General features: G+C 46.0%; 1 protein-coding gene across 1 annotated transcript in view; it reads left to right on the forward strand.

Annotated features, from left to right (window-relative positions):
• Positions 1-27379, forward strand: part of LOC122553163 (NHS-like protein 1) — a 273324-nt gene that overhangs the window by 197976 nt on the left and 47969 nt on the right. Inside the window, exon 2 of the mRNA XM_043696750.1 lies at positions 24828-24980. Within this exon, the coding sequence (XP_043552685.1) occupies positions 24828-24980 (153 nt within the window). The remainder of the gene's footprint in view (positions 1-24827; positions 24981-27379) is intronic.

Here is a 27379-nt window from a genome sequence, read left to right on the forward strand (position 1 = left end):
CTGTCTGTCAGGTGCACCAAGGCATTACACACCCAGGTACACACAGCCAGATCTCTCAAAGGTGCTGTATGGAATCAAACTACTCTTTTCAGCTTTACCCTTGGTGCCAAGCAGCGAAAGAGAGAGAAGCTTTCATTTGTGTAGCACCAGAATGTCCCCAATTGCTTTACAGCAATGAGTGACTTGCAATGTAGGAAAAATGGCAGCTAATTTACACACGCAACAATCCCACACACAGCTCTGTGATAAAGAATAGATGATCTGCATTTTAGTGACAGTGACTGAGGGTGATTGAGAGGACAGTTCTGTGATCGTTAGAAATGTGTTTAATATGATTCAGGTTGAAATAACTCTAGAGAGGCTGGTATCCCGTCAATGGATCACCCTTTATTTACACATCCAAAAGCTGGAAAAGAAGCATAAGTCAGTTTGAATAAAGGTCCCTTGTGGTGCAGTGGTAGTGTCAACACCTCTGAGGAGAAAGTAAGGACTGCAGTTACTGGAGATCGGAGTCAAGAGTGTGGTGCTGGAAAAGCACAGCAGGTCAGGCAGCATCCGAGGAGCAGGAGAATCGATGTTTCTGGCATAAGCCCTTCACCAGGAAGCCTGATGAAGGGCTTTTGCCCAAAACGTCGATTCTCCTGCTCCTCAGATGCTGCCTGACCTGCTGTGCTTTCCCAGCACCACACTCTTGACTCAATGCCTCTGATCCAGGGGGACTGGGTTCAAGTCTCACCTGCTCTAGCCATGTGTTATAACCAGACTTAATTTTTTAAAAGAAATCTATAGTCAACAGCTGCACTGTCCACCCCTCCTCACCCACTTGTTTTTTTTGTTTCCTTTCTGTTCTTTTCCATAGTGTTGGGATGTAGGTGCAATGAATGTGAAACAACTCCCTCATACAGCACAGGAAGGCCATTTGGCCCATTATGCCTGTGCCAGCTCATTGAAACAACTACCCCATGTATCCCACTTTCCATCTAACCCAGCAATTTTTTTCCTTTTCAAATATTTTATTCCCTGCTAATAAATCTGCCTCTGCTACCCTTTCAGGCAGCACATTCCAGACCAGAACAATTCACTACCTTTTTAAAATAAAATCTGTGTTATGTGCAGTATATTCCTCGTTAACATTTTACAGTGTGTGTGTGCGTGCCGGGAATTTTATCATCAGCAGCTGCTGGTGAACCGAATTCCTGACAGCTGCTCTTCCTAGAATTCCAGGAAGTGCAGGGGATTTTCGGCTGTTGTTCGTGAGACTGTTGGGACAAGTGTCGGATGTTTGATGTTCCAGTGGGTGGGAAGGGCCTTCTGTTACACACTGAGCGCCTCAATTCAGGACATCCGGTGAGAGCAGCTCATTGAATCCAGGCGGATTATTGAAGCTGAGGCTTTCATTGGTTCTGTGACTCCTGTGGTGGTCACAGTTTCCTGAGGGTGTCCACGTTGCCGTGCTGGCGTGTGCTTTTACCTGCATGTTGTAGTCGGGAGCTGTGGATGGCAATGGCTTCAGCATTCTCTCTCTCTCTCTCTCTCTCTCTCTCCCAGCTAACCAGGAGTCTCTCCAACTCTTACTCTCTGCCATTGGTGTGCGTTCATAGGATCCCCACAGCGGGGAAGCAAGCCATTTGGCCCATCGAGTCCACACTGACCCTCTGAAGAGCATCCCACCCAGGTCCACCCCCCATCCTACCCCTCTAACCCTGCATTGCCCATGTCTGACCCACCTGCTTACACCTCCCTGGACACTATGGGCAATTTAACATGACTAGGCAAAAGTGAGGACTGCAGATGCTGGAAACCAGAATTTAAATCAGAGTGGTACTGGAAAAGCACAGGAATAGAGCTCTATTGAAGCTGAGCTCTATTCTTGATGAGGGGATTTTGCCCGAAACGTCGATTTTCCTGCTCCTCGGATGCTGCCCGACCAGCTGTGCTTTTCCAGCTCCACTCCGATCGAATTTAACACGGCTAGTCCACCTAACCTGCACATTTTTGGACTGTGTGAGGAAGCTGGAGCAACAAGAGGAAACCCATGCAGATAGAGGTAGAACGTGCAAACTTCACACAGACGGTCACCCGAGGGTAAAGTGGAACCCAGGTCCCTGGTGCTGTGAGGCTACAGTGCTAACCATTAAGCCACTGTGCCTGGAAGAACATCCAGATTGATGCGCAACCGACTTGATCACATTATGAACCTACCTAGCTTTGCTGTCAAGGCAGGAAAGGATCCTACTGCCCCACAAACACCTCTCTGCGACCCAACACTCTGTCGGTGAAAAGGAACAAAATAAACATGATTGTCGCACAACCTCAGTACGTTCCAAAACACTTTCCAACCACTGGAGGATTTATGACGCATTGTCACTGTTTTGATATAACAAACATAGCAACCAATTTGCACACGGTAAGGTCCCACAATTTGAAAACGGCCAGATATGTATCAGTTACGTGATGTTGACTGAGGGATAAATATTGTCTAGAATTCTGTGGAGAACTTATTTGTTTCAAAGATAAGCAAGCTCTGGGATTTATTACATTCATCTGAGAGGGACAAACAGGGCCTCTTTTAACATCTTATCTCAAGACAGGAAAGATTGAGGTGTTTATAAATCCGTCACTTCAGGCTTGTTGCACAGCCCCAATTTCCATCTTTGGTGACCTGCGTCTTCAGGGGCCTGGACCCTAACTTCCTCCTCAACCTGTCTGCGTGTCTCTCTCCTTTCCTCAAGACAGTTTACAACCTTGGTGTTCGTCCCAAGCTTTTGGTCACCTGTTTTGTTAGCTCCTCATGGAGACCGTTGCGCCATTACACTGCTCTGAAACATCTTAGGCTTTTAAAGGGGGCTTTGCAAATGCCAGTGGTTGTTGTAGGGCAGCAGTTCCAATAATGATTTCAAGACAAAAGGCATAGCTGCCCCTGTCGAGATAGAGGGAGTGATGGACAAGAGGCTGCTGACAAAAGAGTGAGCAGGTTTGTTCTGGGATTGGAGGGCAGTAGGACTGGAGGATATTGCAGAAATAGGAGCAGAAGGGGCTTAAACAGAAGGGTGAGATACGAGTGTCACTAAGAGAGACAAGATTTGTCCACTATTTCTGATTGCACCAGAGCTGCAGTCCATGTGAAGTAGGGACACTCGCAGCACTGTTAGCAAGGAAGAACTTTTGTCAGGTTAGTATGTGACTTTCAGGTGGCACTATTCTCATAGCGCTACTGCCCTTGTTCTTCCTGGTGGTTAGAGGTCTCAGGAAGCTGACCTAGTGGATGGGACCTACTGCTGCCACTGTGTATCAGTGGAAGAGGCAGTGAGAGTTTATAGTGGTGGAAGGCATGCCAATCAAACACACACTGCTTTATAGACAATAGACAATAGGTGCAGGAGTAGGCCATTCTGCCCTTCGAGCCTGCACCACCATTCAATATGATCATGGCTGATCATCCTTAATCAGTATCCTGTTCCTGCCTTATCTCCATAACCTTTGATTCCACAATCCTTGAGAGCTCTATCCAACTCTTTCTTAAATGAATCCAGAAACTGGGCCTCCACTGCTCTCTGGGGCAGAGCATTCCACACAGCCACAACTCTCTGGGTGAAGAAATTTCTCCTCATCCCTGTCCTAAATGGTCCACCCTGTATTTATAAGCTGTGTCCTCTGGTTCGGCACTCACCCATCAGCGGAAACATGTTTCCTGCCTCCAGATTGTCCAATCCTTTAATAATCTTATATGTCTCAATCAGATCCCCTCTCAGTCTTCTAAACTCAAGGGTATACAAGTCCAGTCTTTCAGTGTATGTTGGACAGTGTCGAGTTTCTTCACCATAGTTGGGGCTGCACTCATTCAAGGCGTAACTCTCCTGGCCTGTGTCTTGTGGCCAGGCTTCGGAGAGTCGAGTAATTGTGACTGTGCACTATCCTCCATGTTAAGGGGATGCTGTGCTGAACATGACTGGGGTAGAGGAAGCGTCTTTGAGAGGTGAGTGCTCCTTTGGGAGGGAGTCAGGGAATGCGGCAGTTTCTGAGGTTCGGTGATTTGACACAGATCAGCGTAGAGCCCTGGCTGTGGTCTCAGCTGGTGAGTGGACCATGAATGGAGAACACATGCTGGCCTCAACAACCAATTCAGGTGCTGGCCTTCCTCTGTTCCCTGAGGCTATCGGAATGGAAACTAACTGCAGTGCAAGTGCTAATTGACACAATTAATTCACAGGTTGAGTGAAAAATAAAAGACTGCTCCACAGGAACCCACTCAAGATGTAGTTATAGCCTGCTGAGGATCACTTCAGTGGCCCTTAGGCACTCAGAGTCTCCCACTGTCATTTCCTAATTACATGATTAAAATGCTTCATAAAATATTTCCCAAAGCTCAGTCACTGTTTCATCGACCACCTGATGAAGGAGAAAGCTAGTGCTTCCAATTAAACCTGTTGGACTACAACCTAGTGTTGTATGATTTTTAACTTTTATACACTCCAGTCCAACACCGGCATCTCCAAATCATGACTTTCACACAGAGCCGGTGCGCATATGGAATGAGCTGCCAGAGGAAGTGCTGGAGGCTTGTACAGTTACAACACTTAAAAAGCATCTGGATGGGTATATGAATAGGAAGAGTTTAGTGGGCCAAATGCTGGCAAATGGGACTATAACCTAGTCCAACTATAACCTAGTGTTGTGTGATTTTTAACTTTGTACACCCCAGTCCAACACCGACACCTCCAAATTGGGACTGGATTAGTTTAGCAGATCTGGTTGGCATGTACGAATCGGACCAAAGGGTCTATTGTGTGCTGTACGTCTCTGCACTCGTTCTCTGGTGCTGATCTGAGACACTGTCAATGAACACACCACTCAATGAGTGCGAATACAATGATTCCTCTGCCTCAGTTTATCCATTTGATCACACAGCTAATGCATTTGAGACCATTTTGTTGAGGTTGCTTTGCTTTCTGGGTGACTCCTCCATTCAGCTGCAGTCTCCCTGACTTGTATCCCCCAATATTAGCATTAAGCAATGGTTTTACTCGTTGCCTCTGCCTTTAACTGCTCAGGACTGCAGCACCCATAGGGCTCAGGATCACATGCAGGAGTAGGCCCTTCAGCCCTTGCTCTCCCTTTCATTAAAACCTTGGAGGATCGAATTACTCCACATTCCAACCTACCCAAGCTAACAGGTGGCACGGTGGCTCTGTGGTTAGCACTGCTGCCTCACAGCACTAGGGACCCGGGTTCAGTTCCCGCATCGGGCAACTGTCTGCATGGAGTTTGCACATTCTCCCAGTGTCTGCGTGGGTTTCCTCCCACAATCCAAGAAAAATGTGCTGTTTAGGAGAATTGGTCACACTAAAATGCCCGTAGTGTTAGGTGAATTAGGCATGGGATAAATATAGAGTAGGGGAATGGGCCTGGGTGGGTTACTCTTCGGAGGGTCAGTGTGGACTTGTTGGGCCAAAGGGTTTGTAGGGAATCTAATCTAATCTAAACCTTTCATCACCACCTCACTTCTCAAGAGTCAGCCTACCTTTACCTTAAAAATATCCAAGGACTCTGCCTTCACCTCCTTTGCAGGAAGTGTTCCATAACCTCAAGATCCTCTGTGAGAAAATCCTATTCCCATATCACTGCCTTAAATGGTGACCCTTTTTTTTCACTGGTGGGACATGGGCATCACTGACTGGCAAGCATTTACTCCCTGTCCCTAGTTGCCTTTGAACTGAGAGGCTTGCTGTGGCTCTGGAGTTGCATCTGGCTAGGCCAGATGAGGATGGCAGATTTGCTTCCCTAAAGGACATTAGTGAACCAGATGGGTTTCTCCAACAGTCGACAATGGTCGTCAGTAGATTGAAATCAAGATTATTATTGAATTCAAATTCCACCATCTGCCACGGCTGGATTTAGACCATAAGACATAGGAGTGGAAGTAAGGCCATTCGGCCCATCAAGTCCACTCTGCTATTTAATCATGGCTGATGGGCGTTTCAATTCCACTTACCTGCACTCTCTCTGTAGCCGTTAATTCCTTGCGAGATCAAGAATTTACCTTAAAGACACCCAACATCCCAGCCTCCACTGCGTTCCGTGGCAATGAATTCCACAGGCCTACCATTGAAGAAATGTCACCTCATTTCTGTTCTAAATTGACCCCCTCTAATTTTAAGGCTGTTCTCACGGGTCCTAGTCTCCCTGCCTAATGGAAACAACTTCCCAATGTCCACCCTTTCTAAGCCATGCATTATCTTGTAAGTTTCTGTTAGACCTCCCCTCAACTTTCTAAACTCTAATGAATACAATCCCAGGATCCTCAGCCATTCATCATATGTTAGGCCTACCATTCCAGGGATCATCCGTGTGAATCTCCACTGGACTTGCTCCAGTGCTAGTATGTCCTTCCTGAGGTCTGGGCCCAAAACTGGACACCGTATTCTAAATGGGGGCCTAACCAGAGCTTTATGAATTCTCAGTAGCACATCGCTGCTTTTATATTCCAACCCTCTTGAGATAAATTACAACATTACATTAGCTTTCTTAATCACGGACTCAACCTGCAAGTCAACCTTTAGAGAATCCTGGACTCGCACTCGCAGATCCATTTGTACTTTGGCTTTATGAATTTTCTCACTGTTTAGAAAATAGTCCATGCCTGTATTCTTTTTTCCGAAGTGCGAGACATCGCACTTGCTCACATTGAATTTCCTCAGCCATTTCCTGGACCACTCTCCTAAACTGTCTAAATCTTTCTGTAGCCTCCCCACCACCTCAGTACTACCTGCCTGTTCACCTAACTTTGAATCATCGGCAAACTTCGCCAGAATTCCCCTAATCCCTTCACCCAGATAATTAATATATTAAAGTGAACAGCAGTGGCCCCAACATTGAGTCCTGTGAGACCCCACTTATCACTAGTTGCTATTCCGAAAAAGAACATTTTATCCCAACTCTCTGCCTTCAGTCAGACAGCCAATCCCCCAGCCATCCCAGTAGCTCATCTTGAACACTATGGGCCCTCACCTTACTCAGCCGTGAGGCACCTTATCAAAGGCCTTTTGGAAGTCTAGATACTGGGTTTCCCTGTCTAACCTACTTGTTACCTCTTCAAAGAATAATAACAGGTCTGTCATGCTGACTTGTTCTAATCTGATCCTGCACTTGGAAGAATTTAGAAATCTCATCCTTAATGATGGATTCTAGAATTTTACCTTCACCGAGACTAGGCTAATAGGCCTGTAATATTCCATCTTTTGTCTTGATCCTTTCTTGGACAAGTGTTTGAACCCAAGTTCCGAAAACATTGTCTGAGTTTCTGGATTACTTGTCTATCAATCATACCACAAGGCCGTCGCCTCCCCTTTCAAACCGTGACCCCTGGCTGTAGATTCCCACACACGAGGAAACATCATCTCTGTACCCAGCCTGTCAAGGCTCTCAGGATATTTCGATCATGTTACGCCTACTGTATTAAATACCAGCAGATACGAGCCTGGCCTGTCCAATCCTTTTCTCTCAAAACAACCTGCCCATTCCAGTATTAGTCCAGTGAGCTTCCTTAACTCCATCTTCAGCGGACCACTCTGGGCTGGAGCAGTAGGAGATCTGCTGGTACTTAAGCCAGCGTCACCGTATTCTAAATGGGGGCCTAACCAGAGCTTTATGAATTCTCAGTAGCACATCGCTGCTTTTATATTCCAACCCTCTTGAGATAAATTACAACATTACATTAGCTTTCTTAATCACGGACTCAACCTGCAAGATGAGATATGAGATATTAGACTCGAAAGGATCGAGGTTAGTTAGGAACAGGTGTTATCAATTCTAGAAGGAGTGACAGAGGATTAGATAGGGTAGACAGTGAAAGTCTTTTTCCTAGAATGATGATGTCAGTTTGTACGAGGGGGCATAACCACAAATTGAGGGGTGATAGATTTAAGACAGATGTCAGAGGCAGGTTCTTTATGCAGAGAGTGGCAAGGGTGTGGAATGCCCTTCCTGCTAATGTAGTTAACTCAGCCACATTAGGGAGATTTAAACAATCCTTAGATAAGCACATGGATAATGATGGGATAGTGTAGGGGGATAAGCTGCGAATAGTTCACAGGTCAGTGCAACATCAAGGGCCGAAGGGCCTGTTCTGCGCTGTGTTCCATGTTCTCCAGATACTGTTTAGAGTCTCTCACAGTGGAGCTCATCGTTGTTAGAATCGGCAGAGAAATAAAAGTAGCTAGGCTGATTTCAATTCAAATGTTTAGCCCAGAGGTAAAATTATCCTGTGAACCCATTGAACCATACAGTTCCGGTGACACTGCGCGAAGTCCCACAAACAGCAAAGTGACAATGAGCAGATATTCAATCTGAAGTGATGTTTGTTGGGGAATAAATGTTGGCCAGGGAGAACTGGATGCATACATGAAAAAGAAGGGTTTAGAGGGGTATGGGCTGAATGCTGGCAAATGGGACTAGATTAATTTAGGATATGGGTGCCATCTTTTGGATAAAACATTAAAGTAACCATAATCTTAATGGACGGTATGGCAGCTCTCTCCTTGGAGAGAGGTGACTGGTGGTCAGTTTAATCTGAAGATCACCACACCTCAGGAGAGGGGAAAGATTTAAGAGGGACACAAGGGGTAACCTTTTCACGCAGAGGGTGGTGCGTGTGTGAAATGAGCTGTCAGAGGAAATGGTGGAGGCTAGTATAATGACAACATTTAAAAAGGCATCTGTATGGGTATATGAACAGGAAGGGTTTAGAGGAATATGGGCCAAGTGCTGGCAAATGGGACTAGGTTAATTTAGGATATATGGTCAGCATGGATGAGTTGGACCAAAGGTCTGTTTCCATGCTGTACATCTCTAAGACTTTGAGGTTGAGAAGGAGAGTCACCCATGGTAACCTCAGCTGGTGCAGGACCATGTTGCTAGGTTAATTTAGGATATCTGGTCAGCATGGATGAGTTGGACCAAAGGTCTGTTTCCATGCTGTACATCTCTAAGACTTTATGAGGTTGAGAAGGAGAGTCACTCATGGTAACCTCAGCTGGTGCAGGACCATGTTGTTGCTATCACATTGCATTATAAACCAGCCATCCAGCCAACTGAACTAACTGACCCCTCCCTGAATGAGGTATTAAACAGGAGCCCCATTTCTGCTTTCTGCTCAACTTGTCTCATCCCATGTCACTATTTGAAGAAAGGTGGTGAAGCTCTGTTGGAGCCCTGGCCAATACATTATCCTTCAACCAGCGCCATCACATTGCTGTTGGTGGGAACTCACTGTGTGTAAATTGGTTGTCACATTAGAACAGCCACTGCACTTCCAAAAAAAGTACTTCATTGGATATAAAGGGCTTTGGAATCTACTGAGGTCGAACAAAAGAGAAGTACGGGACAGGAGCAGGCCCTTCGGCCCTCCAAGCCTATGCCGATCATGTTCAGAAACGCAAGGTTTCTTTCCTTTCCACCTATGACAGCACCCAGCTAATTGGTTTAACATCTTGCACTGTGCCTGTGACAGTGCAGCACTCTCTCAGTGCTGCTCTAAAATGACCGCCTTAAGCCTGTGCAAGCATTATTTAAAACGGGTTGGTACATGAGCCATTCTCAGTGCATTTAGCCAGTTCCAGGGGTGAGTTGTTTCATACTGAGCAAACGTTTTGGAGGGGGAGGCTGTCCTCCATTCTGAGCACCATTGTCGGGTCAAAATGCCCTTCTGGATTTGAGTGTATAACAAAAGAAGTACTGAGAGAGTGTGAGAAGTACTGTTTCTGCTGGATTTTAAAAGCCTTTCTGTTATTTCTTTTGATGGACCTCAAGGGCAATTCTGACCGAATCAGTTTATAAAGAGTCCCGGATTAGCCGTGGCTTCAAGTTTACACAGATGTCTGCTTTGAAATACAACAGCAAATGAAAGATTTCAGTGGCCTCTGTGATCTATGAGATATGATAAACCGCTTTATATCAAAATATTTTATCATCATCATTCTCAATATAACACATGGCAGTAAATTAGAATACAGAGAGTTGCATTTATATAGCACCTATCACAACCTCAGGACATCCCAACATGTTTTACAGTCAATGTAATAAAGTGTAATTGCTATTGAGTTGTGGAAAATGCACTATTTTGCAGTCTTCCATGTGAAATGTCAAATCTGAGTCCCCATGTGCCCCCTCAGGTCGCTATAGAAGATGCCATATCACTGTTTTGAAAAAGGGAAGGGGCATTTACCTCAAATTATTATCTATTCCCCTCAACAAAGAAAAGGTCAATCTTATTGCTGTCATACTGCATGCATGCTGGGTGCAATGTTTAACAACTTACATTTCTAAACCACTTGCGGAGGTTCAAAGTGCTACATAAATGCAGGTGTTGTTTTTCTCACCCTGATGATGCTCAGTTCTAAGAGGCATTTTTAATACAGAGGACATGACCTCCATCTCTAACCTGCTGATCCAACCCAAAATCCACACGTCCCACTGGGTCCTGGGATGCCAATCAAAAGCAAGCATCTCTTTATTCCCCTCCTACCTATCCCAGAGGTACTGAGGCTTAATGCAAATCTGCAGGTCAGTGGTTGTGCTGAGACCAGTGAACTTGGGGCAGGTGGGATCTAATGGGAACAGGGTATGCGTTTACCTTTCTCTTTGCCCACCTTTGTGTTGTCTCCGCCGCAGTAATTCAGGGAGCAGCGTTCATTATTTTAGATACTTCAAAATCAACTCATTAGAGTGTGTTATAACACAGCACTGGGACAGGTGGGACTTGAACCCAGGTCTTTTGGCCCAGAGGTAGGGACATTATCACAGCACCATCTGCGTGTATAGCTTGAAGGTGAAACTTTTGCCATCATCCTAAGTGGAAGTCCCACCTTCACAAATGCTGGGCAGTACTGAACAGGGTTTCGAGGGATATGGGCCAAAAGCTGGCAAATGAGACTAGATTAATTTAGGATATCTGGTCGACATAGACAAGTTGGACTGAAGGGTCTGTTTCCGTGCCGTACTCCTCTATGACTCCACAGTGCCAGGTAGGGGGCAGTGAACACTGCTGGGGCCACAGGCACATATCCAATGAAAAGGAGGTAAATTGAGGGTTGGGGTGAGGGTTCTGGGGGCTACTTTGAGAGAGTTTGGATGAAGTGAAAGAGAGGGAATCTGACCTTCGGGTGGGGGAGGTCCATCTGGTCAGCCTGGGAAAATGGCAAAGGAAGCCTAAACCTGGTCCGTGTCACTTCAGCTAACATGAGCTGGAGCTGACAGGCGTCACGCATGCCCCCACCCCCAGGCTTTGGGTAAAATGCCAGCAAATGGGGTTTATGCCCTTAACGAGCCATTTATCGCTGTCAATAGGTCCAAGACAGGATGGGTCACCAATGACCCACACCCCATTTTGCCACAAGCCGGGGTTATTAGATTCCCTACAGTGTGGAAACAGGCCATTTGGCCCAACCAGTCCACACCGACCCTCAGAAGAGTAACCCATCCAGACCCATTTCCCTCGGACTAATGCACCTAACACAATGGGCAGTTTAGCACGGCCCATTCACCTGACCTGCACATCTTTGGGGATTGGGAGGAAATCCATGCAGAATGTGCAAACTCCACACAGACAGTCACCCAAGGCTGGAATCGAACCCAAGGCGCTCGTGCTGTGAGACAGCATTGCTAACCACTGTGCCGCCCCAAATGGGTGGCTGGGAAAGATTTTGTATGACCTTCCCCCGACCCTCGCCAAACGCCATCTTCAAGGCCACCGGGGGGTGGTGTGGTGTAACATCCCCACCCCCGGCATCATTGCCATGACAGTTCCCAGCAGTGGATAAACAATGAGAGTCTTCAAACTGATGTGACATCAAAAAGCTTATGTGGAGCACACTATGCGACTCTCGGACTGTGCTCACGGGTTTAACAGGTGGCTAGGCATCAGGTGCTTTCTCCATTTCCCTCAGTATTAACACCTCCACCTCCCCCACCCTCCACCACTCCCCGATCACTCTTTCTCATTCCTTCCATCACTGAATTATTGTGATGAATGGGGAGTCTGTACTGTGAGAAAGTAGTTTTTAACATCAGGCTGGTGCTGGGAAAAAAAATTGCACAAAGGCTTGTTCAGCACTGAACCCTGGTTCGTAGTGACCTGCAACCTTCTTTTTCACTGGTTAATGAACTACAACTAACTAACCTTTTCAAATCTGCAATATTTCTGATAGAAAGGGTTGGGTAGGTGGGATAGAATGACTCCGAGACTGAAATGCAGTTGAGGGGTTCAGATTGTTTCCTGGATAATGGATAATGGGGTGTGTGCTACAGACTGGAATCTAATCAAGAGGTTCAGATGGATTATATGTAGAATAGTGGACCCCTGGGAGTGAGTTATAAGCTGGAATGTGTGTCAGTAGCTGCTGTAAAGGGCAGAGGCCATAGGCATGACTAGAGACCATCAGGGTCTATTGATCAGGAAGAGTGATTAAGATGAGAAAACCTTTCTGTTTTAATTGGAAAGGAAATGAGGAAAGTGCAGGTCCCACAGAATCAGCAACGGAACTGCAGTCTTCACACTAGTCTGAATAGCTGATCTGCCCCCCTCCCTTGCTTTGCTTCCTGTATAATTCCAGCCTTATCTTCAGGTATGCATCGGTTTGTAGATGTATTTTGGGATATTTCAATCAACTGTTGAGTCAGACCTGGAAAACTTGCTGCAGCTTTGTAAACTGCTGCTTTAAGAAAAGGTGAAACGTTACCTTTTATAAAAAAAAATGCAAAGTGTTCTACGCAAAAGTGGCAAATATGAAAATCGATATGTCATGTCGGATTGGATTGACTTTATCGCAGATTTCAGTTTCAACGAAGGCATCACCTTGGCTACGATTGCCACCACTGCCTCCACAGAGTTGGAAATGAGAGCCCAGCAAAGGGAGCACAAAGCAGTTGGAGCTGATAATTTGTGGGGGGAGTGGAAAGAAATACAGACTGCGTTAGCAATTCCACAGAGGTTCCTTTGTAAAGATCCAGCTATTGACTGCTGTGAGGAGGGGGAAGGGTGGATTTGGGATGGGGAGGGGGAGTTTGGAGAGGCCAACCAAACAATGACCCCCCTCGCTGACAGGAATGAATCAGATTGGCTTTGAGTTCACTTGATGTGTGCAGAAGGTTGGAGGGGATGGTGGGGGGGGGGGAGTATCTTTGTTAAACTATTTCCTAGCAACCTAAGGATGGGGGGAGGAGCGTGGCAGGGGTGGTGGGAGGACGGGAGTGGTGGGTGGGAAGGAGTTCTTGCTCCTATCAGTGTCAGTGTTGAGACGCAGAGGACTAAAGAGCAGGTGGACTTAAAGAGAACATCACATTACAATCCTCGACTTGCGCTTCAATTTCTGAGACACAAAATTGAGCTTCTGAGAGGACACTTGAGCAGGAAACCCATGTTTGCAGCATCTCCTGTGACGTTTTGATGGTCTAAATGGAAGGGATAATATTTCATGGCTGAGCTTAATTCATTCGAGAAGGGGAGAGAGAGAGAGAGTGGATCTAAACCTAAGCTTCTTGGGTTACAAGCCTGCTTTTCTTTGTAAAAGAAAGCAAATTACTCCCTACTTCCTCCTCCCTGCCACTGTGAAACAAAACCATCACATATTAAGTGAATGACTGCAAACAAACGATTTGGCAGAGAAAAACTAAAAGGGATTCCTCTTTCTTCCCCTGAGTTTGGGTCTGAGGAAGGAGACAGACTCACCCCCCTGTGCCTTGCTACAATGCTGGAAAGACTTTGAAAGGCAAGAGAATTAGTTGGAAAAGACATGGTGGTGTTTATAAACAGAAAGTTGGAATCCTTCATTCAGCTCTTCAAGAAAAAGGGTGAGTGCAGTATTGTGTGGTGCTGGTGTTGTGTGGCTGTGTTAAAGGGGCTGGGATTGAAGGAATTTCTGCTGTTGCTCAGGGACGCGGCTGAAATTTCCTTCATTATTCCACTACTCGCAGACTTAGAGGGCTTATGGAGCTCCTACTGAGGTTGGGAAGGATTCTTTCTTTTGAATGGGTAAACCTGGAAGCTGCAGGGCAATGGAATGGAAGGGTGAGGAGTTCTGTAGTTTCAAGGGGCAAGAACCCACTGAAGATGTTGGTGCACAGTAGCTATTCAACTATTAAAGGCAGCATTCTGTAAGGCGCCCAGGAATGGGCTAGAAATGCTGGCTTCGATTTTGCAGAAGCCAAATCCCAAAAATTAAATTTTAATAAACACTTTAACCTATGTCTATTTTACAGCCCTGAACCAGACCCTTCAGTCCAACTCGTCCGTGCTAACCATGGGCGGCACGGTGGCAGAGTGGTTAGCACTGCTGCCTCACAGCGCCAGAGACCCGGGTTCAATTCCTGCCTCAGGCGACTGACTGTGTGGAGTTTGCACATTCTCCCCGTGTCTGCGTGGGTTTCCTCCGGGGGCTCCGGTTTCCTCCCACAGTCCAAAGATGTGCAGGTCAGGTGAATTGGCCATGCTAAATTGCCCGTAGTGTTAGGTAAGGGGTAGATGTAGGGGTATGGGTGGGTTGCGCTTCGGCGGGGCAGTGTGGACTTGTTGGGCCGAAGGGCCTGTTTCCACACTAAGTAATCTAATCTAAAAAAAACCAGATATACTTAATTAATCTAGTCCTATTTGCCAGCACTTGGCCAATATCCCTCCAAATCCTTCCTGTTCATATACCCATCCAGATGCCCTTTTAAATGTAATTGTACCAGCCTCCACCACTTCCTCTGGTAGCTCATTCCATACACACACCACCCTCTGTGTGAAAGAGTGGCCTCTTAGGTCTCTTTTAAATCTTTCCCCTCTCACCCTAAACCTATGCCCTGTAGCTTTGGACTCACGTACCCTAGGGAAAAGACCTTGTCTATTTATCTCTATCTATGCTCCTCATGATTTTATAAACTTCTGTAAGGTCACCCCTCAAACTCCAACGCTCCAGGGAAAATAGCCCCAGCCTATTCAGCCTCTCCCTGTAGCTCAAACCCTCCAATTTCTGCCATTGACAAGCACTTGATATACCATATAACCGGATAACTAAAGCTGTATGGTTCACGCCCTGAACCTTTGTTCTCTGTGTGTCCATAGCAACTGCTGTGGCCCAACAGATCACACTGGTCACTCCCCTGAAAGTAAATGTTGAAAAAAGTTTTGTCTTCGAACAGGAGATGGTGAGTTCAGTCTGAATGGGGATGGAGGATAATGTGTCAGACAATGCCTTTAGAGGTTACTTGAGTTCCTGGTTTCAACAGCGATAGCAACTTTAGTGGAAGGGGTTAAGAATGAGATACTACAGATTGAAATCAAGAAGCAAATGATTTAGAAGAGAGAGAGCAGGAAAAGTTCCAAAACTAAGTGCTGTGGTATGGGACTTGCACCCAGTGCTATAGGTTCAAGGCAGACATCATGTCAACAATAGAGGACGGAAGAAAGACATGGGGGTGAAAATCTATGGGATCAGGGTAAACAAACAACACTTCAGATGCTTGCTTTAGAAAATATAAACACTAACAGGGACCTGCTGGTCGAATGGCCTCCTTCTATGTTGCATGTTATGTTAAGCATAGCACAGTAGCTCAGTGTTGCCTGAGCACCGCTACCTCACAGCACCAGGAACCCTGGCCTTGGACCACTGTATGGAGTTTGTACATTCACCCTGTGTCTGTTTGAGTTTCCTCCCACACTCCAACAATGTGCAGGTTAGGGTGGATGGGCCATGCTAAATTGCCCATAGTGTCCAGGGATTTGCAAGCTAGATGGACTAGCCACTGGAATTAGAGTTATGGGGATAGGGTGTGGGGTGGGATTGCGGGGAGCAGATCTGGGTGGGTTACTCTTCGGAGGGTCAGTGTGGACTCAAAAGGCTGAGTGGCCTGTTTCCACATTATGGGATTCCATGATTGAGTCATCTTCTGTATATGGAAGCTGCTATGCATAAAAATGCACTTTCAGAAACAGGCCATTTGGTCCATTGTATCAGTACTGATACTTTGAAAAAGCTATCCAGTTATAGTCATACAGACCCTTCATCTGTGCCATCCAGACATCCCAGCTGACCTCGTCCCATTTGCCAGCATTTGACCCATATCCCTCTAAATCCTTATCCCTCCCTACTCATATACCCATCCAAATGCCTTTTAAATGTTGTAATTGTACCAGCCTCCACCACTTCCTCTGACAGCTCATTCCATACACGCACCATCCTCTGCATGAAAAAGTTGCCTCTCGGGTACCTTTTAAATCTTTCCCCTCTCACCCTAAACCTATGCCCTCTTGTTTTGGACTCCCCCAGCCTGGGAAAAGACCTTGTCTACTCACCCTATCCATCGACTTGTCCCAATTCACTCACCCTGTCCCCATAAAAAAAGCAAGTATAAAACTCCTTACACACCCACCAGACATCTCAATGTGATTTGCAGCCAATGAAATGCCTATTGAAGTGTAGTCACAATTGTAATGAAGGAAATATAGCAGCCAGCATTCCCTCAGTACTACCTCAATACAGCATTGGAATGTCTGCCTGGACATTGTTGCTGCTTCTGTTCAGTCACTGCATTCAGAACCACCCCAGAGAGTCTCAAGGGAGAGAGCTTTACAATGAGGACATGGGGACTGACATCTGTTGTGCGCTCCTGGGCACGGGGCGTTGCGAGCACGAGGGTAAGAGACCTTGAAAAATGCGTTGTTACTGGAGCTGTCTGTCTGCTTTTAAGAAGTGCACTTGAAAAGCAGTTGTCAGTTTCCAAAGGTTTACCCCAGAGCTGTATTGGATTTCCTTCAGCAGGAATAAAAGCTGGAACAGCGATCAGTGTAGAGTTTGCAATTATCAGCAAGCCCTTCCAACTCAGTGACTGAGAGGCTGTGAAATTGAATGGGTCTTGGTTCCTTTGCAGTGTCACGTTTTAACCCTTTTTAACACTTTGTCTGCTTGTATGCTGAAGTCCATATTTAAAGACGGGATTGATGGCAGTACCAGGGATTCAGGTTCCTGGGAGAGATCTTTGTGGCACCTTCCTTTTGTTTCACTTCTGTATTGTGCCCATGCTTTGCAATCCTGTAATTTAATATGCTGTATACGACAAAGAACTGACCCTCGGCAGGATTTGCACAATGCAGGTACTCTAAGAACTGTGTCAGCGTAGTTTACCCAGCTCAGTGAAATATGGTAAGCACTGTAACCCAGTGCTATATATACAGTACAGTATTTACTGTAAGCAGATTTATACACACCCTGATTTATACAGCGAGACTGAACCACCAGGCAGTGGGGTGGGAGGTTTTCTCCCTATCTCTCACACTTGAGGGGTAAGTCAAAGATTGTTGTGCAGCAGCAGAATCTCCTCCAGTTATTTTCCAAACCCCTCAACAATGTTACCCACCCTGAAATGTCTTGCAAGCCCAGCTGTTGGGACACATTCTGGGGATGCAGTGAGCTTTAGCCTCTGTCAGCTAGTCACCCAAGGCTGAATAAGTCCTGGAGGGCATTCCAGTTATGCAGCTCAGCTCAGCCCAGTTCAGTATATGTGAAGTATGTGTCATTTTCTGCTCTTCAGATCCTGAACATACTCAGTCCTCCTTGGGTTTGATTCCGAAGGATGACTGGTTTCTTTTTGACCTGGGATGATGCAGCAGATCCCATTTGTGGCAACACAAGAGGGTGTAACCTTCTACACACCAGCAGCTGAACAATGCCTATCTGCAGGCAATTATAAAACCATAAGATGTAGGAGCAGAATTAGGCCATCGGCCCATCAAGCTTGTTCTGCCGTTTGATTATGGCTGATATGTTTCTCAACCCCATCCTCCGGCCTTCACCTCCTAACCCTTGTTCCCCTAACTCATCAAGAACCTCTCTCGATCTCTCTCTGTCTTAAATACACTCAATGACTTGGCCTCTACAGCTTTCTGTGGCAATGAGTTCCATAGATCCCCCCAGCCTCTAGCTGAAGAATTTCCTCCTCTACCCAGTTCCTTCACTCTGGGGCTAGTCCTAGTCTCTTCAACTTGTGGAAACATCTTCTCCATGTCCAATCTATCCAAGCCTCTCAGTAATCTGTACGCTTCAATCAGATCCCTTTCATCCTTCTAAACTCCACTGAGTACAGACCCATATTCCACAACCGCTCCTCCTATGACAAGCACTTCATCCCCTGGATCATCCTTACGAACCACCTCTAAACCCCTCTAACAACAGCCCATCCATCCTTAGATACAGAGCCCAAGACTGTTCACAATGCTCTAAATGTGGTCTGATCAGAGTCTTGTACAGCCTCAGCAATTATTGAATCAAAGAATGGTTGCAGTGTGGAAGCGAACTGTTTGGCCGATTCTCTCCATGTGGCCCTTCTTCCAGTGTGAAAAGTGGCATCATGGGTTTGTACATGGAGAGGGGCAGAAAGGCCTGCTTTTTAGTTAATGTCTCATTTGAAACCTGACACAGTGCAGCATACTGTCTGTATTGCAGCGGGAGTGACAGTTGGAGTATTTGTACTAAAGTCCTGGAGTGAGACTTGAACCCACAGTCTGTGACTCGGAAACAAGAATAGTGACCACTGAATCAAAGCTGACATTATAAAACAGGGTAACTTCAGTCGATTCCCACCACCCCACCCCCAACCCAGTCACCTCCAAACACACAATATTTCAGCAAGTTGTAAGTGCTATCATATAGTTGAGATTCGCACAACACCAGGTTATAGTCCAACAGGTTTAATTTGAAGCACTAGCTTTCAGAACACTGCTCCTTCATCAGGTGGTTGTGGAGTACACAACCACCTGATGAAGGAGCAGTGCTCCGAAAGCTAGTGCTTCCAATTAAACCTGTTGGACTACAACCTGGTGTTGTGTGATTTTTAACTTTGTACACCCCAGTCCAACACCGGCATCTCCAAATCATCCTGTAGTTCAGTGGTCTTACATCCATTTTTTCCATTAAGGCATTTCTTAAAATCTATATCAGTGATCAGGTGTGGTTCCTGTTCTCAGGTAGGAGAAAGTGAGGACTGCAGATGCTGGAGATCAGAGCTGAAAAATGTGTTGCTGGAAAAACGCAGCAGGTCAGGCAGCATCCAAGGAGCAGGAGAATCGACGTTTCGGGCGTAAGCACTTCTTCAGGAATCCTGAAGGACTTATGCCCGAAACGTCGATTCTCCTGCTCCTTGGATGCTGCCTGACCTGCTGCGCTTTTCCAGCAACACATTTTTCAATCCTGTTCTCAGGTCTCTGTCTTTGGCCTGGTGTCAATTGATGTTCCTAAGAAAGACTTGCGGGGACACTTTAAAAGGTGCTAGACAAATACAAGGTGTTATTAAGAGGTTGATACTGGAGGTTAGTCATTAATTGTGACGATATTGTGTTACCTATGAAGTAACATGCGGTTTTCAAAGTGATACCTATTTGGAATCTGATCCAGGAAGTCTGGTAAAGAAGTCAAGAAAAAAAGATTGAATGAGCAATAGGAAAGAGAAAAGTGTTTAAGGTGTGAAATCCTCATTGGAATTACGTCTGGGATGCCCAACATGGCCTGGGACTGCTGTACATAATCTGCTCTGAGGAGCACGAGCTACATTTAGAAAGACAGCTAAAAGAGAAAAAGACTTGTATTTATTCAGCATTTTTCATGATCACTGCCGATCTCAAAATACTTTGTCGCCAGTAATGTACTTTTTTTGTAAGTGTAGTTCACATTGTAATGTACAGATTTCAGGAGCCAATTTGCGCAGAGCAAGCTCCCACAAACAGCAGTGTGATAATAACCAGATAACCAGGTTTTCTGATTGTTGATAGATATTGGCCAGGGGATAATTCCTCAATTCATCATTGAAATAGTGCTTTGGTACTTTTTGTAATGTCCACCATGTGTCTCATCTGAAAGACAGCAGCTCTGACAGTGCAGCTTGCTCTCGGTACTGCACAGGAGCAAGAGATTTGAAATTTGCATGCAGGCCCAGCATTGGGACTCAAACTTAGGACCTTGTGTCCCAGAGGTGCTACCACTGAGCCAAAGCTGACACTGCATTGATACAGTTCTGTAGCAGGGTTGCTGTTTGAGAGAGAAACCTTTGCCAGGACATAACAGCATGCTCTTGTGGGATAAAGTTATTTTGATGGATCTGAGAAGTAAGAACAGGGTGATCACCTTCTTGAAATTGTATTATCGGCCCGCCAATGGTCAATGGGAAATTGAGAAGCAAATATGTAGGGTATGCAGATATACTGTGTACAATTCTGGTCGCTCTTCTAAAGAAAAGATGTTAAACTTGAAAGGGTTCAGAAAAGATATAGAAAGATGTTGGCAGGTTTGAGCTTTAGGGAGAGGCTGAATAGACTGGGGCTATTTTCCCTGGAGTGTCGGAGGCTGAGGGGTGATCTTGTAGAGGTTTATAAAATCTCTTTCCGGTGAATAGCCAAGGTTTTTATCCCAGGGGTGGGGGAGTTCAAAACTAGGTTTAAGATTAGAGGTGAAAGGCCTTAAAAAGGACCTGAGGGGTAACTTTTTCAAGTAGAGGATGGTGTGTGTATGGAATGTGAGGGGTAACTTTTTCAAGTAGAGGATGGTGTGTGTATGGAATGAGCTGCCTGGGGAGGTGGTGGAGGCTGGTATAATTATAACATTTAAATGGGTATATGAATAGGAAGAGTTTAGAGGGATATGGGCCAAATGCTGGCAAATGGGACTAGATTAATTTAGGATATCTGGTCGGCGTGGACGAGTTGGGCTAAAGGGTCTGTTTCCCTAAGGTATGAATCTATGACTCTATGAAACATCTTTCACATTCTCCTGAGAGTGCGGCTGTTGGGATTTAACAGCTCATTTGATCCACACTTTCTCCGACAATGCAGTACTGTGTTAGGAATTTCAGTTTAAACAATGCGCTCAGGATTCTGGGGTGGGATTTGAACCAGCAATCTTTTGACTCAGAGGCGATAGTGAAAGACACTCACTGAGCTCTGATTTAGTTTGGGTCTGTTTGTATTGCTGGATGCAGTAGGCGCTGTAGCCCTTGGTCACACGGAGACCCATATGAGTCTGCCGTTAGAATAAGGGAGTCAGGGTGAGCAGCAAGTCGCAAGTATCAGCTGGATAAATACAACTGGGGGGAGTTTGCTGTGTAGCATTGAATTGCTCAACTGGAAGATGGCTGCAAAGCTACTTGTGAGATGATGGTTCCGTGAGACTGAGATGAATGGGTCCCTGGGGCAACAGCACTTTATGAAAGTGGATACCTGGCACTAGCAATGGACTGACACCAGAACAAAAGGGAGGTCTCTGATGATTGTTACAGTAACGCTAGGCTTGTGTCAGCAGGAGGTGGGCTGTGTGTTCAGAGACTTTACAACAGACTTTAAGATCAGACACTTGCCCTTTGGCATTGGCTGCAGTGCCCATGTGCCAAGCTGCTGGTCTTGCCACTGCCAAGAAGCTTCCCAACTTCTGTTCAGCCAACATCTGTACTTTGGATTCTCCCTGAGGCTCCACAAATCGAAAGTTGATCCCCAGGACACTTTTATGATCAACACTTGGTCAGGGGGAGGAGAAAGAATCATAGTATGGTTGTGGGATAGAAAGTGGCCATTCAGCCTCTCTGTTGGCTCTCTGAAACTGCAATTCAGATTGTCCCACTCGACAGCCCTTCCCTGTACCCCTGCAAATTCCTCCTTTTATCCAATGCCCTCCTCAAAGCCACAGTTGAATGTGACTCCCTTGCACTCTCTGAATTTACCAACTGCTGCAACACATTCTTTTCCTCACGTTACTTCTGCATCCTTATCCAGTCACCATAAATCAGTGTCCTTTGGTTCTCGATCCTTCCATCAATGGAAACATTTTCTTTTTACCCGGGGGCGACAATGGCTTAGTGGCAATGTTACCGAATTAGATATTCATGCCCAGACTAAGAATAAAGAGAACAAAGAAAATTTACAGCCCAGGAACAGGCCCTTCGACCCTCCAAGCCTAAGCCGATCCAAATCTACTGTCTGAACCTGTCGCCCAATTTTGAAGCAACTGAATCCCTCTGCTCCCCACTTACTCATGCATCTGTCCAGACACATCTTAAATGAATCTACCGTTCCTGCCTCTACCACCTCTGCTGGCAACGCATTCCAGACACCCACCACCCTCTGTGTGAAGTACTTGCTGCGTGTATCCCCCTTAAACTTTTCACCTTTCACCTTGAGCTGGAGCTCAGCTCTTGGGCTGGGAGTGTCTCAAATCCCACTAGGCAACTGGTGGAATTTGATTCCAAAGAATAAATCTGGAATTGAAAGTTAGTCTTAGTGATGGTGACCATGGAATTACCATCAATTTACACGAATACCTATCTGATCCTTTAGCAAGCCATTCTTACCTGGTCAGGCCTACGTGTGACTTCAGGTCCCCAGCAATTTGGCCCAAATGCTGGCTGTTCTCTGAAAAAGCCACGTGAGCCGCTCAGTTTAAGGAAGAGGGAATGCTAGCCTCGTCAGAGACATTCACATCCCACGAAAGAATTCAAAAACAAATTCTGTGCAGACCCTTGATCATTTTGAATATCCCTGTCAGTTTTCTCTTGCAAGAGACAAGCTGGTCTGTCTAAGTTCCTCATTGCTTGACTATTCTTGTCCATCTATCCTGCATCCCCACTTTGTTCCTCAAGTGTGCTATCCTGAATTGGATATTATACTCCAGTTGAGGGCAAACCATTGTAAGGAAAATATTTGTTCCTTGCCTTTTGAATATTATTTCTTTTGGTTATATGCTAGAATATGGAAGAAAGACCATTCATAATTTGTGATGAAACCTTCACATCTCTGACCATCAAGTGTTGGTAACCTGTCTAATGGTTGAGAGATGGCACTTTTTTCTGGGACTTATAGAATCTACTGTCGTTGTTTCAGCATCAGCCTCTCAATATTTAAAACAGTGTCTCTTCCCTTTCCTATTCCTGTTGCAGAGTACATTACAGCGCAAGTGCCATTTCTTCGCTATAGATATGAAGTCCTTGTGACACTGCCAAGAACATTTCTGACATAAAGAGCAAGTTTAGCAAACACCAGTTTTAGTCTGAACCCCCAATGCATGGTGAGATGTGCTGAACCAGAAGCTAATGTATGAGAAAGAAAAACAATGAGAATAAATGTTCAAGTCATGATTGTTCACCTCCTGAGGGAGGGGATTTATAAAGTCATAGGGCAGCCAGTGTGAGATTCCAGTGTCAGGGCAAACTCTACTGGCCCTGACATAGGACTGAAGTACATTTGAAGAACTGACACCCTGATTCAGTGACCAAGTTCACGTTCGGTTACGGTTCACAGTGGCGCTGAAGCAGTTCAAAAGCATTCCACGTTCAAGTACTTAGGGAAGGGAAGTGGCTCTCAAACTGCAATGTTTGTTGCCCCCCTCTCTATCTCTTTATCTCTGTCTCTCTTTCACCGTCTGTATCCTTCAACCCAATTCACCTATTCCTTTCTAACAGCCTAGAATTTCTGTAGTAATTTCCTGGTTCTGCCAGATTGTTACCTTTGCACTCGCTGACAATGGGGAAGGAAAACGTAATGGCATCTCAAGCTAACAAAGGTACTTTTATTCTGCATTGAGGCCACACTGAATAGTCAGAACTCCACCCAAAGCAGCTTATCATTTCTCAGGTGTGATTTGAGACATTCGATACAGCAGTAAGACTTCCGGAGGTTAGGCTTGTGGCTGCCTGGAACACATGTTGTCTTATGTTGTATGTCTGATGCATTTTCAGAATGGGTACGGTAGGACAGACGCTCTCCTAGGGAAGCGATCACCATTAGTTTGCTAGACCCTGGCCCCTCTCAAGTTTCCCATTAGTGCTGTACTGAATTGCGACCAGAGCTTAAATCGTTCAGAGCTAATCAATAATTCAGAAAAAAATTTCCAGGAAGACTGACTAAGAACACAGCTGAGGAATTGTAGCAAATCTTTGGATGCTGTGATGGGCAGCTGGTTGTATTGGGCCAAATCACATCGGGTCAAGTGGGTGGGGCTGGGGCTGGGGCAGATTGGTTCAGGTTCAGTTGAGCTGGTTGGATGAGTCATGTCAAATTGAGTTTGGTCAGGTTGGGTGAACTGGGTCAGGATGGGTGAGCTGGGTCAGGTTGGGTGAATTGGGTTAGTTTTGGTCAGGTTGGGTGACCTGGGTCAGGTTGGGTGAATTGGGTTATTTTGAGTAAGGTTGAGTGAGTTGGGTCAGTTGGGGTTGAGTCGAGTCGGGTTGGATTAAGTTGGGTTGGGTCAGGTTGAGTTGGGTTGGGATGGGTTGAGTTCGGTTGAATGGGGTTGGTTTGGTTTGAGTCAGGTTCCAGTTGAGTTGGGTTGGGTTGGATCAGGTCGGGTCGGGTTGGATCAGATCAGTTCTGGTTGGGTTAGATCGGGTCGGGTTGGGTCATGTTGGAGGGTTGGGTCATGTTGGAGGATTGGGTCAGGTCAGGTTGGATCAGATCAGTTCAGGTCAGGTTGGATCGGATCAGTTTGGTTCGGGTTGGATCAGGTCAGGTTGGGTAGGAACAGGTCTGGTCGGGTTCGATCAGGTCAGGTTGGATGACGTTGGGTCAGGATGAGTCAATGTGGATCCATTTGAGTGGAGGTGGGATGGGTCAGAATGAGGATTGGGTCCGGTCAAGGTGGGTTGGGTCCAGCCGAGGTGGCCGGGCTGAGGTGGGGTAGCTGAGCTTGGCTTGTATCTCCTTGCATCAGACAAGTCCATGGAGAAAGGGGAGGACAATGAGATTCACTGGACTGTTGCTTTGACATAATGAGCTGAGTGATTCCGTGTCCATCAGACTGAGAGAATTCCCTGTTCTTTTCCAGCGGTCTCTAACCTGGATGAAGAGAGCCGGTGGACAGTCCACTATAAAGCATCATGGCACCACCAGGAGAACGTGTTCCTACCGTCGAGCCGGTCACCCTGTGTAGAAGATCTGCACCAGCAAGCCAAGGTGAACCTAAAGACCGTGCTGCGAGGTAAGGGCTGTTTCTCCCCGCTCCTTTCCTTCCTAAACCTAATTTCGTTTCCCCAAAACCCCATCACCCTTTTAGCTCAAATTTCCAAATCCTTATTGAAGTAACCAAACACCAGTTGCAGAAATATGAGGGCATTAACAGGATTAATTGTGCTGTAACAGAGTGAAACGAGGGCAGGGTGAATCTATTATTTCACATCATCCCATTTTTTATCGGGAAAGGATAACTGTGTACAGTGTGGAACAGACCTGCCCATCTGCAGCGAGTGTGACTAATGTGGACCACCCTCATCCCCAAACAGTAAAGTCAGGTTGAACGCATTGTGTACCTTTTTGGTCCCCTCATCTGAGAAAGGACATACTTGCCACAAAGTGACTGGGGCAATGACTTGTGGGGTGACGGGATTTTGATGTACGAGGAGACCATACGGTTTCAAAGATTAAGAGGTGATCTTATTGAAGCACTCAGAATTCTTACAGGGCACATACAAGAAGAATGTTTCCAGTGTTGGGGGATGGGGGTTGTTGCCATGGTTTCTATCCAGGAGAGACGCCCTCTGAATAATATGTTGGGTTAACATGGGGAAAAATCTCAAAGGACAGTGACCCTTTAGAATTCTTCACCCCATAGGGCTATGGAGGTTCAGTCATTGAGAATATTCAGTACATTTGTAGATGTAAAAGGTATCAAAGAGATATGGGGGACAGTGCAGGAACATGGTGTTGAGGTAGAAGATTAGCTGGCTTAAGGGACTGAATGCCTGACTCCTCCTATTTCCTACATTCCTCTGTTCAAGGTCAGTTTACAGAAAACACTGGGTGAGCAAATGAGCAAAGAAAGATAGAGAGGGATATGGCGAGAAAGGAGGGTTATAGGAGGCTCTCATGGAGATGTACACCAGTGTGCAATGGTTAGGCTGAAGGTGCTGTGCTGTACAGACTTTGTAATGCTCTATAATACCATGAATGATTACTTTGAACAATGCTTACAGTGAAATAGCAAACTCTTTGCAATATTGGAAGCAAGATCAACCTCACAAAGTCGCAGCATGTGTCTATTCCCTGTGAAGCCCAGAATAATATCGGAAACTGGGAGAGATGAAAAGCCCAAGTGCCAGGTGTGGAGTGAGAAAGGAAGATGAGCTATGGTCTGACATTACTGCCCGGTTAATTTGTTGTGTTTTTTTTCTGTGTGTAACTTTACCTTGAGACAGTTGACAGACATGAACTGTCTCCATATTGCCTATTGGATTCAATAACATCTGAAGTGCTGCAGTGATGTAAGGGGACAGGAGCAACGTGGGAGGGATTTGTAGCGATAAGTGTGGCCCACCAGCAAATTCCCCAGGGTCTGTGTAGCTCAGCAGGACGCCACTCAGCCTATCAAATCCATGCCAGCTCTCTGTAGAGCAATCAAGTCAGGCCTATTCACCTCACTTAATTCTTGTAGCCTCTGGATTTTATTTCCCTCAAGTGAAGCCCAGCCTCTGTGTGTGTGTCTGTGTGTATGTAATATATATATATAAAAAATACAGGCAGAAAAGCACAATATTTTTTGATAGACTGACTTGGATGCACAAATGCAGGAACACAATAAAGTTAGCATGCGGTTGGAACAAGCAATTAGGAAACCTAATGGCATGTCGGGCTTTATTGCAAGAGCAGTGGAAAGGAAAAGGAGCAGGAGTGGGCCATTCGGTCCATTAAGCCTGCTCCACCATTTATTACTGCCATGGCTGGGCTCATCTTGGACTATTCCTCTGCCCACTCCTCAATTCCCTGAGAGACCAAAGATCTGTCTGTCTCAACCTTAAATGTATCCAATGACGGGATGGCCACATCTATCTGGGGTAGTGCATTCCTAAAGTTCACAAGGCTGCTAATGAAGAAACTTCTCAACACCATATAATCAGCCCCTTATCCAGGGACACATCACACATCCCATAATATACTTCATCTAGGCAAGAGGCCCAGCAATCACGTCTCTAGCTTCCCACAGAGTTCTCGGGTACACCTGATCAGGTCCTGGGGATTTATCCAGCTTTAGCCGTTTCAAGGCATCCAGCACTTCCTCCTCTGTAATCTGGACATTTTGCAAGATGTCACCATCTATTTCCCTTCAGTCTATATCTTCCATAAATACTGATGCAAAATATTCATTTAGCACGGTGGCACAGTGGTTAGCACTGCTGCCTCACAGCGCCTGAGACCCGGGTTCAATTCCCGCCTCAGGCGACTGACTGTGTGGAGTTTGCACGTTCTCCCCGTGTCTGCGTGGGTTTCCTCCGGGTGCTCCGGTTTCCTCCCACAGTCCAAAAGATGTGCAGGGTCAGGTGAATTGGCCATGCTAAATTGCCCGTAGTGTTAGGTAAGGGGTAAATGTAGGGGTATGGGTGGGTT

Source organism: Chiloscyllium plagiosum, chromosome 9 (assembly GCF_004010195.1).
Source record: "Chiloscyllium plagiosum isolate BGI_BamShark_2017 chromosome 9, ASM401019v2, whole genome shotgun sequence".
Lineage (NCBI taxonomy): Eukaryota > Metazoa > Chordata > Chondrichthyes > Orectolobiformes > Hemiscylliidae > Chiloscyllium > Chiloscyllium plagiosum.